Raw genomic sequence first — 12,848 nt, 5'->3', positions numbered from 1 at the left:
GGAATTTATTTATGCCAAATATGTTCTAGCTCATATTTGTTCTATCTCTGGATAAGTAAAACAATATGTGAAGCCCTAGCATGGTGCATACTGGGTATTTAATAAAAGTCTGTTATCTTTCATTCCTTTATTTTCCTCCTCTTCTTCCAGTTAGTTGATATTTTCTTTTCAGTCTGCCTTGTTCTTTTTTTTTTTTTTTTCCTGTACGCGGGCCTCTCACCGCTGTGGCCTCTCCCGTTGCGGAGCACAGGCTCCGGACGCACAGGCTTAGCGGCCATGGCTCACGGGCCCAGCCGCTCCGTGGCATGTGGGATCTTCCCGGACCGGGGAACGAACCCGTGTCCCCTGCATCGGCAGGCGGACTCTCAACCACGGCGCCACCAGGGAAGCCCCTGCCTTGTTCTTTTAGGTTGTTCTCTTTAGTTGTTCCTCCGTTACCTGAGATTACAGAATGAATGATCTTTTCATTGAGTTTGTATGAAAGATTTCTGCCTTGGGTTTGTGAGACCTAGAAGCTTGGACATTGTAGTTTGCTGTCTTCCAAAGTAAAATCTTGCATTTTATACTTTAGTAGCATATGTTCTAGATTTTTACTTGTCTTATGAAAAATATGTCTGTGAGGTTTTTTTTTTTTCCTACTAATCTTAGGGAACTAAGCATTATTTGACTTAGTTCCCTAATCTTTTTAAAAATTAATTAATTAATTAATTTATTTTTGGCAGCATTGGGTCTTTGTTGCTGTGCGCGGGCTTTCTCTGGTTGCAGAGAGTGGGGGCTACTCTTCGTTGCAGTGCATAGGCTTCTCATTGTGGTGGCTTCTCTTGTTGTGGAGCATGGGCTCTAGGCATGCGGGCTTCAGTAGTTGTGGCTCGCGGGCTCTAGAAGTACAGGCTCAGTAGTTGTGGCGCACAGGCTTAGTTGCTCCACGGCATGTGGGATCTTCCCTTACCAGAGCTCGAGCCCATGTCCCCTGCATTGGCAGGCGGATTCTTAACCACCATGCCACCAGGGAAATCCCTGTGAGGTTGTTAAGTAAGAGTAATTTGTAGGAACCTCTTGGGTTGGCAGGCTGACTGCAGACCTAGGCAGGTTGCTGAAATGTTAGATATCGTCAGAGCCTTTCAGAAAAGGTTATATGTCCTCAAATTGATCTATACAGTCAGTGCAGTCAAGATCCCATCAGGATTTTTTTGTATAAATCAACAACTGATTCTAAAACTTATATGGAAAAGCAAAGACACTAAAATATAACCAAGACAATTTTGGAAAAGACCTAATTTGCATGACTTGTGTGACATCATTTCAAGACTTTATACAAATACAGTAATCCAGACATTGTGGTACTGGCAAAATGGATAGATTTATAGTTTGGTGGAACAGGAGAGTCCAGAAACAGACCTACACATAATATGGTCAGTTGATTTTCAAGAAAGGTGCAAAGGAATCAGTGGAGTAAAGGAGCAATTAGATGTCAATGTACAAAAATATGAATATAGACCCATATCTTATACCACGTAAAAAATTTAACTCCAAATGTATCATAGACCTCAATGGGAAACCTAAATGAAAACTATAAAACTTCTAGAGGAAAACATAGGAGAAAATCCTGTGACCTTGGGTTAGGCAGAAATTTCTTAGATATTCCACCAAAAGCATGGAAGCATGAAGGAAAAAATGATAAATTAGATTTTATCAAAATCAAAAGCTTTGCTGTTCAAAAGACAGTTAAGAAAACAAAAATACATTTCTTCGATGTATTTTCTTGGAAAATACATTTATGGGAGAAAATATTTGCAAAACTCATCTGATAAGGATTGGTATTCAGAACAATAAAGAATCTTCAGGGCTTCCCTGGTGGCGCAGTGGTTGAAAGTCCGCCTGCCGATGCAGGGGACACGGGTTCGTGCCCCGGTCCAGGAAGGTCCCACATACTGCGGAGCGGCTGGGCCCGTAAGCCATGGCTGCTGAGCCTGTGCGTCCGGAGCCTGTTCTCTGCAACAGGAGAGGCCACAACAGTGAGAGGCCCGCATACCGCAAAAAAAAAAAAAAAAAAAAAAAAAAGAATCTTCAAAATTCAATAATAAGAAAATACACAACCCAATTTAAAAAATAGTCCAAAAAATTTGACTGTTCAATTCACCAAAGAAAATAAAAGAATAGCAAGTAAACAGGTGAAAAGTTGCTCAACATCCTTAGTTATTAGGAAATAAGATACAACTATAATCTATAAGGATAGCTTTAAAAAAAAAAAAAAGCCCACTGCTTCCAGAAGTGCTGCTGGTGACTTCCAGGTAATCCTCATGTACAGGAGCAGTGATGGTGCCCTGGACTTTCTACATGGGTTGTTTTTGGTTTTTTTTTTTAATATTTATTTATTTGGCTGTGTTGCAGCATGCGGGATCTTTCGTTGCAGTGCGCGGGCTTCTCTCTAGTTGTGGCACTCAGGCTCCAGAGCTCACGGGCTCTCTAGTTGTGGCGCGTGGGCTTTAGTTGTCCCGTGGCATGTGGGATCCTGGTTCCCCGACCAGGGATTGAACTCGGATCCCCTGCATTGGAAGGTGGATTCTCTACCACTGGACCACCAGGGAAGTCCCACGTGGGGGTTGTTTTAAACGGCTCTGTGTCCTTGGACCATTTGGTTTGAATCACAGGTTCTAAACCTGTGGTGCTTCATGATGGTTTTATTGAGTATAATAGTAACCTCTGACAGTGTACAGAGCAGGAAAGACTTAGACTTGTTATTAGGAAAGCTTCTCCTGTAGTCGTGGTGCTTATCAGAGTTTGGATGCCATAGAAATCAGTGACTCAGTTCTGTTCTGTGTTTCTGGATTTCCTTTTATTGGATCTTTAAATTTTGGACAGATTTTATCTGCTTTAAGCTAATGCTATGAAGAGTGACAAAAATTCTACTAGTTAGACAGTAGTTGCATCTGTTTTTCATTTTTCTATCTGTCACAGTGGGTAATTATTCTTTGTGCTCATTGCAGGTACTTCATCTTCTCAAGCAACAGTGCTTGCCAACGGTGACCACGGAATAGAAGGGAATGATGCCACTGGTAAGTGATTCCCAGGAATCCCCAAATGTGTGGGTGAAACAGTCACAGTAAACACCTTGATCAGCTCCTTTGAGGAGGATTGTTAGTGGAAGCATATGGATTATTTCTAAGGGTACTCTTGTTCTTGGTGGTTGTATTTAAACCCAGGGCATCTGCCTCATAACATTTCCAACAATGGAAAGAGAGAATTTCATTTGATATTTCTTGAATATCTTTTGTAGTTGTACCACATAGGAGCTGGATCAGTCTTAACAATATGCTTTTGTTGCAGAATGACCAAAAAAAATGTTATAATGGAGTCCTTTGGCTGCTACAGTTCTTTGGTCAGGTCTCATCCCTGAATGCATACTGTACTCAGTTTGCTTTCCATGGCTCAATGTTAGGAAACTTGTGAGCTGGAAATTAAAAGTTCTTTACTTTCTGTTGTGCCCTCAGTCTGTTTTTCCTTTATTTTTCCCTTAACTGTTACTTTTGAAATCTGTCTCCGATGCCTAGCCCATTACCAGGGCTAGCACTGAGTTCCTGTGGGTTCCCCCAGTGTATTTGAAGTGAGCAAAATTCTTGAAGCAGTAGCAGGGTCCGTAGGGATGTACAGTACTATGTAAATCTGTGTTTAGGTCGCTGATATGAGAGCCATGTTGAATTTTAAAAAATAACTGAACTTAATTAGCTTAAGTGCACAATCAGGCTGACGCTGTTGACCCAACTGAAAAGACTTTTAACTGGGCATAACGTTTGCTTCACATTACTGCAGGGAGGCAAGTGCTAGCCACGTCTGTGTTCCTCTTCTTGCACGCATACCTTAGGCTTGAGAAGCCTTTCCTTGAGCTACCATAGGATTTCTTGGTTTCTAAGGCTTCCAAAAAGCCTTCTGTTAGCACTAGCAGTTATTCCAGGATTTACTCTTTATTCTGTGACCTTTAGAAATGTTGTATACATCTTTGTATGTTAGGTTTACTGATGACTAGGTTCTATTAGTTGTGAATGTTAGTTTTACCCAGTGACAATAAATCCTTATTAGCAACTCATTAATTAGGAACTCTTCAAAAGCTAGAAACAACCTGAAGTGCGACCTTATTTATCTTCCAGTTTTGTGAACTGAAAGTTTTTTGTTTTTTTGATAATCTTAGTTCGTATGTAGTGTTGACTGTTTCTGTGTCTGCTTTGAAAGCAAAGGTCTATATAATTTTGGTTTTAAGAACATATTTGTAGAAATATCCCCATGATTAAAGGAGAAGCTTGAACACAAACTTTTAAAAAATGAATAAATTCAGCTTTCTTTAATGAGGAGGCAGTGCTAGGGGAAGGAAAGGATTGAAGGGATTGATTTGGTTAGCCATTTGGAAGAATGAATGCCATTTTCATCCGGGAAGGAAATGACTACCACACTAGAGTAGGTTTCTTCTCCAGCAGGATGTCAGGTCTGACCAGAGGAGACTCAGACTTTATGTAGCAATTGTTTCCCACTGCCACAGCTTAATTGTGCAGGAAAAAAGAACAGGAAGAACATGCAGCCTGGCCCTTACTGTTTGAAGACTGCAGTTCTCTGGCTGCAAAAAAGAGCCCAGCTGTTTATGAACTGCCCAGTGCCATTATGAGAGCAGGTCTTTCTGCTCTTGGACACCTCTCCACCACTGTGTAGAATATAGTTTGCACACCTGGGGAGATGTTGTGTTCTCAACCTGACCTCTTGACTATATTAAAGCAGGTGCTTTACTGAAAATACGCATGTTTCATTGGGGGTGGAAAGGAGTAGGGAGGGGGCCAAGAGTGCATGTTTTCAGAGCATGTTGTGACATCGTTCTAATTTGGCCATCACTAACTGGAGCATGTAGCTCCGTGCTCTTTTGGAAATTCCTACTTCTGCTTCCTTCAGAGTGTTAATCTGTAGTCCTAAGAGCAGACCCCCTCTGCTGACAGTGTATAAAGGGTTTATGAGCATCTTGCAATGTTGAACTTGCTGTTTACTAATGATCTGTGCTTTTCCACCCTTTCCTTCCCTTTCCTACTTCTTCCTCTCTTTCTATTTTTCTCCTCCTAGAAGCCTAACGTGTCTCTCAACACTGGGGCTGCTGCAACACCAGACCAGTGATCTTTCCTAAGCACCGTTACACTTGTAAAACCTTCAGCATTTTGCAGAGCTTTGCTTTCCTTCCTGGACACGATATAGAAGAAGCTGAGGGTAGTTCTTCGGGGCCCATTTCTGCCGATGCCTGAGCAAACCACCTGCTTCCTTTTGTGCTCCGCAGGGCTTGATGGAACCTCGTTTCCCTTTGTGAGCACAAAGTACCAGATGAATTCCTTTTAATTTCAGTATTTTTATGAAGGTCATCTAATGTCTTTTATTTCTTGTTCTCTTTTAAAACTCATTTTTTAATTTAATTCAGTCTCACATTTTTCTTTACTTTAAACATTTTTAGTTGGCCTTTTTCATTTGGTTTTCAGATCTTCAACCTGAATCAGGGTAATGTAGCAGCAAATGAGAAGGCGTGCTTTCATAAAGGGATCGAGGCCACCAGCACTGCCATGAACCTCCCTTCTTCTCTCCCTCCTCCCTCCCTCTGTGAGCTCGCTTTTAGGGTAAATTCATCTTTCAGGCTACCTATGTTTCTCTCTACCTTACTAACATCTGAATAATGATAGCTATTTTAATTTAAAGTTTTCTAATTTAGAGTAGTTCTGATTAAACTTTGAAAAATATTTCCTGAAATGAAATCATCCTTTGTTATTTGCAAGTTGGGCCGAAATTGTTTCTATTATGAAATTATGATCTATTTGTCCAGGCTTAGATTCTCCTGAAAATTTGACAGCCTTATTATTGTGTGTGGAATTTCATATCCCAAATTTCTTAACATGATCATGAACTATCAAGATAATTATTGGGAAGTTAAGGAAAATGGAAACCTGTATTGTTAGAATACTGGGCTGTTGATACAGATAGAAAATAACTTTTTCTGTAGCAACCTGAGAATGAAGTTAAATTGCAACACATCGAAGAACTACAACCAATTATTAGGTTTCTAATGAAATGCTTTTCTGACTGGACTCCAGCTCTGTTCAGTGTTAGCCTCCCTATGAACTGTGGAGGTGCCTTTGTGCAGCCTGAGGTGGGATTGGTCGGTCACATATAAATAACCTGTGTGTCAAGTCCTTTACCATGAACCTTAGGATTTACTTTCACACATTCTGAGGATTGTCCCAGTAGGACTTTTCTTTTTCTCATTCCTCATTTTCCCAAACTAAAAGCTAAAAAAATCTGAAACCATCTGGGACAAATACTGTGGAACTTTTCAAATGATAAGCTTTGATCAGATTTTTAGAAATAGAATATAAAACATGGGCCATGTTTTGAAATTGTAGAGGAGTTCTGGTTTAAGATCTGGAATGTGAGATACTCTTTAAAATTTTCTATCCTCTTACTGACTATGCAGGTTTGTATAATCACTAAGCTACTGATTATTTCAGATTAAATATTTGGCACCAGGTTCTGAGGAAGATTTGAGATGTACATTCTTTTAGATCCCCTGATACAAAACTACTTTGGGGATGGGAAAGTTAGAATATTATGAAAGTTTAAACCAAGACCCTGCAATGACTTCTGGAATTTAGGAAGCGTTCCCTCCTGTGGTCCTGTGGTTTGTTCGTCTGCCAGGAATTCCTTCTGTGGGTTCTGGAGAGAAGACACTAAGGGAGGTACATTTTAGAGGGAAGTGCTTATGCTAACATTCTAAGCAGTTGGTAAATATGAAAACTCTTAGCAAAGGAGAAAAATATGAAAAATACCATAGGAGAGCACACCATCAAATAAAACATAGCTCTTTTCATTTGGTATGTAGTTGTTTCATATTTTTTTTGTGCCTTTTTTTTTTTCTAGCCAAGGAACTTTTCACAACTGTTAGTGCTAACTTTAAAAAAATCATGCTTGACATCCTTCTATCACTTCTAACTAATCTCTGCAGTTTGTCTAGGTGACAGGTGGGTAGAAAAGCCTGGGTGTGACCCCTGTGGTATAGCTGTGGTCAGAAACATACACTCACACTTCATTATTGACATTGATTTATTCCACTTTAATTTCCATTTTGTCATGTTTATTTCTCTTTGAAATTTGTTTTTTTCCAAATATGTTTCTTTTTGAATTTATGGAATTGTTGAAAATTTCTACTATCAGCCAGCTAAAATTTAGTGTATATTGTTAGCTCTGTTTCACTTGGATGTTTCATTTTGAAGGAAATAAATGTAACGTTTCATATATAGCTTCATATGAAGTAGCCAGTCCTGCAATGAAATGCTGTATTGCCATCATGGTCACACTCAGTGGCCCAGGATCTCGCTGGTGAGGCAGCCAAGACCGGTCAGGGTTGCTCTGTTGAAATGTGTTGTTTCTTATATGCAATCTCTCTCTTTCTCTCCCTCTCTCTCTCTCTCTCTCTCTCTCTCTCTCTCTTGTTTTTTTCCTTCTTTGGCCCAATGTTGAAGATGTAGAACTTTGTTTTTAAATAATATTTTTATAACTTTATTCATTCACCTAAGTTTGTATTTTTTGTGACTTTAGATTTCAACGGTTTTGTATATTGGGACATTTTAATGTGATCATTGTGCTAAATAAATTACACTAATAAACATCTTACACCAACACCGTATGGACTGGATTTTGGTTGGGGTCTTAATTATTGAAGTATAATGTGGCCAAAACATGAGTTTTGTAAATAAAGGCCCTTGAGACATGAGCTCTTGGTCTAACAAAGCTTCTAATCTGATTCATAGTAATTCCATAATTATATGGGCTTTTTACTTTTTGCCAGGCACCTTCACTTACGTTGTCATTTTGGATTATCAGAGTGAACTCCCTTTTATCTGGAATCTGTAAGAGTTAAGAAGCCCAAATGACTATTTGATATTTTATAGCACCTGATGAGAAAGACAGTTGGCAGAATAGCAATAAGAAGTTATTCCAATAAGAAGTTATTCCAAAAGACAGTTGCCATGGCGTATCAATTACTGTTAGATACTTTCTAACACTACACTTTTGTTTAGTCCAATTAAAATTCACATTCACAGTCTTCCTAAAATGCCTTTTGACTTAATATATAAAACGTGTTACATTCAATAACATTTTAATTTTGTAACCTTATTGTTTGATAATCTAGTAGGCTGTATCTGGGAAGAATTCAATGGAATGCCCAATTTCCTAGCCATTGTGGGTTAGTGTGTCTTTACAGTTGATAGATTTGCAAACGCAGTATGTTGACTGAATTAAGACGTTGAAAAGACTGAATACCTAAGGTAATTTGCATGGCATAAAGAACTTTTTTAGCTTGGCAAACATTTCTTTTTATTAAGAAAGCTCAATTTAATGTTCTTAGGTTTCTTTGCATTAAGAGAGCTCAATAATCTATTCTTAGGTTTGAAGCACAATAATTTAAGTACTATAAAGAATAATTCTCAATCTTGACTAACCTTATAGGTACCCTAGGATTAAACTTTTGGTGATGGGAACAACTGTTGGGTTTTATTAGTGTATTCATTTTGATGAAAGTGAGATGAAACCCGGCTTCAGGTGGATTCTTCCTCCTTGTTGGCCTGGTAATATGGTGGGGCTGGGAGACTAGAGAGGGTTCTGGACAAAGACACAGGACTGGTGGGGCAGGAAGAGAGTGTTTTATTTCTAAGTCATGCGTAAAACTGGATTATCCTCCATTTTATTTTGATGCTGTTTTCATTACAGTGAAGGCTTAACAAGACTTAACCACAAATAAACATCTCTGCTGCCATGGAGCCAAATTAGTGTTATTTACACTGGGGCTGGATGCAGTATACTAAGTGCTCCACAAATGGCAGTGTTACTAGTGGTTTCCATTGTGATCAGAGTCGATGGCTTTTTATTGTGATAACTCTTCTGAATGGGATGTGTTATCATTCCTTCAGGTCAGAACAGCAGTGAAACAGTAAAACTGCTTTGTTAGACTGTCATGACACAGAAAGTATCCTAGGTGTTTCATCCCTGTCAGTTGTATCATCAGATGGAATGCAAAGGATTTTGTATTAGACAAAATTTGTCATAAAAAATGTGAAATCTTAACAGAAAAATCTGTAATGTTAGAGTTTCTGAACAGCTATTGTAACCAACCCACATGCTGGCATTATAGCTCGTAAATGAAGCCTGAACATAAAGCTGTACACTGTGTTCCTAGATGTAGACACAGCAAGGCAGCCATTCTCCCTGCCCCTCCTCAAATCCTGAAAACAAAGCTTTAGTTTTTTTTTTCCTTTCTTTTTTAAGATATGCGTTGCATTTTGGAAACACACCAGTAAAATACCAACATCTAATGTTTCTTAAAGTTTTTTTTTGGTTTATTGTTTTCTGGTAAAAATATAAAACTTCTCAGAAAAATCCACATGTACCCATTAACACACATGTTATATTTACTTATAGGGCGTTTAGGACTCCCTTGAAACCAGCTCAGGGACTGAGCTTAAGAATCTTCATCTAAGCAAAGCATTTAATTATACTGTGAGCCATTCGATTTCTATTTCTGTTGGAGTTTTGTGTTTAATGAAACAAAATAGCTTCTTCCTGAGCTTTGAGTGAGTCCATAATTCTGAAATACTTTTTAAACTGTAACCTCATTTATATGATTTGCTTCTCTTTGTGGAATGATACTCTACCCTATGTCAAAAGGCATTTGTTGATACAGAATATTTTCTTTTTTTATTTGTAATTCTGTAAGTAATATACGAATACATTCTCCTTTCTAAGAAAATTAAAGCATTGTAGGTAGAGCCACACTCTATCAGAGACCAGAAGATTTTTACTCATAGAACATTCACGCACAGCTACTATAAGTTGATCTTGTATTTTTACCTGAATCTAGACATGAACAGATTCTTCTGCCTGATACATCTCATTAGTAATAAGGGTAACTGTCATTTGTATAACACATTAGAGTTTGTAAAGTGCTTTTGAATGGATAACAGCATCCATTTTTCATTTGAAGAGGTTGAACTTTGGTAAATAAGAGAGATCCAGGCTGTACCCAGTCTGGGAAGAAGTGCTGTGCTCTTTCTACCACACTGTCATGTCTCAGTGGATCTTCTTAAGTGCTAACTAATCATCAGAAAGGTAGTCGGAAGGAACAGAAGTTTGAAGGCCTATTTAAAGCCTTTCTTAGGCACTATTTTCTGGGAGAAAATCTAGGCTGAGGCAAGGGTTTTGCATGTAGGTAGTTTATTTTGAGAAGTGATCTCAGGAAACAAGAGTGGGAGACTGCAAAAAGTGAAAACGGAAAGATGAAAAACCAATACAGTAAAGTATTACTAACTTAGTCACTGCTGTGGACAAAGAGAGCTTAGTCCTATTGGATGGGATTTAAAGGGTGGGGGGGGGGGCGCAAGTGGTGTCCAATTAACCAAGAGATTAATTCAACAAAAGATTTGTCGGCCTGTACTTTATCATGGAGTATGAGATCTTTGAGTTCTATACTGGGAAATTTGACTCAACTCCATCTATCATGGAACTAATTTCCATGCCTAATTGTTAGAAACTGTGTAACTAACCACAATTTTAGTTTTTGAATTTTCCATACTAATGTTTTTTTTATGAATCAGTTTCAGTAATTTCTATCTTTCTAGAATGTTTGTCCATTTCAATTAGGTTATGTATTTTGTTAACAAACTATAGTTCTTGGTGTTCCTTTAGAAACCTTTTTATTTCTGTAACATTGGCGTTGATGTCTTCTCTTTTATTCCTGAATTGAGTAATTTGAGTCATTTCTCTTTTCTTGATTGGTCTAGCTAAAGATTTGTCAGTTTCATTGAGCTTTTCAAAGAGTCAACTTTGGTTTTCTCTGTTTTTCTCTTTTTTATTTCATTTCTCTATTTCATTTATTTCCTCTCTAATCTGTGTTATTTCTTTCCTTCTGCTTGCTTTGGGTTTGGTTTGCTCTTCTTTTTCTAGTTCTTTAAGGTGGAAGGTTATGTTATTGAGTTGAGATTTTTTTTTTTCCTTCCCTGTTATTGTAGGTATTTACAGGTATAAATTTCCCTCTGAGCAGTGCTTTAGCTGCTTCTCATAAGTTTTGGTTTTCCTAAGTGTTGTGTTTTCACTTTCATTTGTCTCAAAGTATTTTCTAATATCCTTTGTGATTTCTTTGACCTATTGCTGATTTAGGAGGGTGTTGTTAATTTCCACATATTTATGAATTTCCCAAATTACTTACTGTTGTCATTTCCTAATTTCATTTCATGGGGTTGGAGAACATACTTTGTGTAATTTCAGTCCTTTTGAATATATTCAGGCTTGTTTTATTGCCTAACATATGGTCTGTCCTAGAGAATGTTCCATGTGTATGTATGTTCTTCTGTTGTTGGATGGAGTGTTCTATAAATGTCTGGTAGGCCTGCTTGGTTTATAATATTGTTCAGGTCTTCTGTTTCTTGTTGATATTCTTCCTAGTTGTTCTATCCAGTATTAAAAGTGGTGTATTGAAGTCTCCAACAATCATTGATGAATTATCTATTTCTCAATTTTGTTAGTTTTTGCTTCATATATTTTAGGGCTCCCACCGTAATGTTTTAAGGAGAAATTTGAATAATACTGATTTTTATATGCTTTTTACATTGTTCAAGGATTAATGCCTTGTGAAAAATTCTGGGGTGTGGATAAGAGGATGTATACAAATGATTATTCCAACTATGAGCTTCCAGCAACAGTAGGGAAATATCAGTCACTGGTAGAAGATTCAAAGTGCTTTTTCAGGATGCTCATCATTGCTAATTATCACAAGTCAAAACTACAGTGAGGTTACCACCTCCCATTGGTCAGAATGGCCATCGTTGAAAACTCAAAAAATAACAAATGCTGGAGAGGGAGGGTATGAGGGAAAAAGGAACCTTCTACACTGTTGGTGGGAATGTAAGTTGCTGCAGCCACGATGGAAAACAGTATGGAGATTCCTTAAAATACTAAAAATAGAGTTGCCATATGATCCAGCAGTCCCACTCCTGGGCATGTATCCAGACAAAACTGTAATTCAAAAAGATACATGCACCCCTGTGTTTATAGCAGCACTGTTTACAATAGCCAAGACATGGAAACAACCTAAATGTCCATTGACAGATGAATGGATAAAGATGTGGTACGTATATACAATGGAATATTACTGAGCCATAAAAAAAGAATGAAATCATGCCATTTGCAGCAACATGGATGGACCTAGAGATGATCATAGTAAGTGAAGTAAGTCAGAAAGAGAAAGACAAATACCATATGATCTCATTTATATGTGGAATCTAAAATATCACACAAATGAACTTACCTATGAAACAGAAACAGACTCACAGACATAGAGAACAGACTATGGTTGTCAAGGGGGGGCGGGGGAAGGGATGGATTGGGAGTTTGGGATTAGCAGATGCAAACTATTATATATAGAATGGATAAACAACAAGGTCCTACTGTATAGCACAGGGAACTATATTCAATATCCTGTAATGAACCATTATGGAAAAGAAAAAAAGTGCTTTTTCAAAGGATTTTTTTCCCTTAAAATATCAACTACCTTTTTTTTGTAAAAATAGAAAAATCTGTCCTAAAACTCATATGGAATCTCAAAGGATCCCGAACAGTCAAAGCAATCTTGAAAAAGATAAAGTTAGAGCTCTCAGTCTTCCTGATTTCAGAATTTACAAAATGCTACAGTAAGTAAAACAGTGGTGAAACTGGCATAAAGACAGACATATAGACTAAGGAATAGAACAGGGAGCCCAGAAATAAACCCTTGTATATATGGCCAA

The 12,848-nt window shown here is 37.9% G+C and overlaps 1 protein-coding gene across 18 annotated transcripts in view; it reads left to right on the top strand.

The window, feature by feature from the left end:
- The window catches only part of MAP4 (microtubule associated protein 4), a 169,696-nt gene that overhangs the window by 74,377 nt on the left and 82,471 nt on the right, over positions 1-12,848 (top strand). For all 18 annotated transcript variants that reach the window (XM_033864843.2, XM_073811106.1, XM_033864849.2 and 15 more), the window contains one exon: positions 2,988-3,056. In XM_033864843.2, coding sequence (XP_033720734.1) covers positions 2,988-3,056 — 69 coding nt within the window. The remainder of the gene's footprint in view (positions 1-2,987; positions 3,057-12,848) is intronic.

The sequence above is a fragment of the Tursiops truncatus genome, chromosome 10 (assembly GCF_011762595.2).
Source record: "Tursiops truncatus isolate mTurTru1 chromosome 10, mTurTru1.mat.Y, whole genome shotgun sequence".
Taxonomy (NCBI): Eukaryota; Metazoa; Chordata; class Mammalia; order Artiodactyla; family Delphinidae; genus Tursiops; species Tursiops truncatus.
This window is presented reverse-complemented; position numbering and strand designations above follow the sequence as displayed.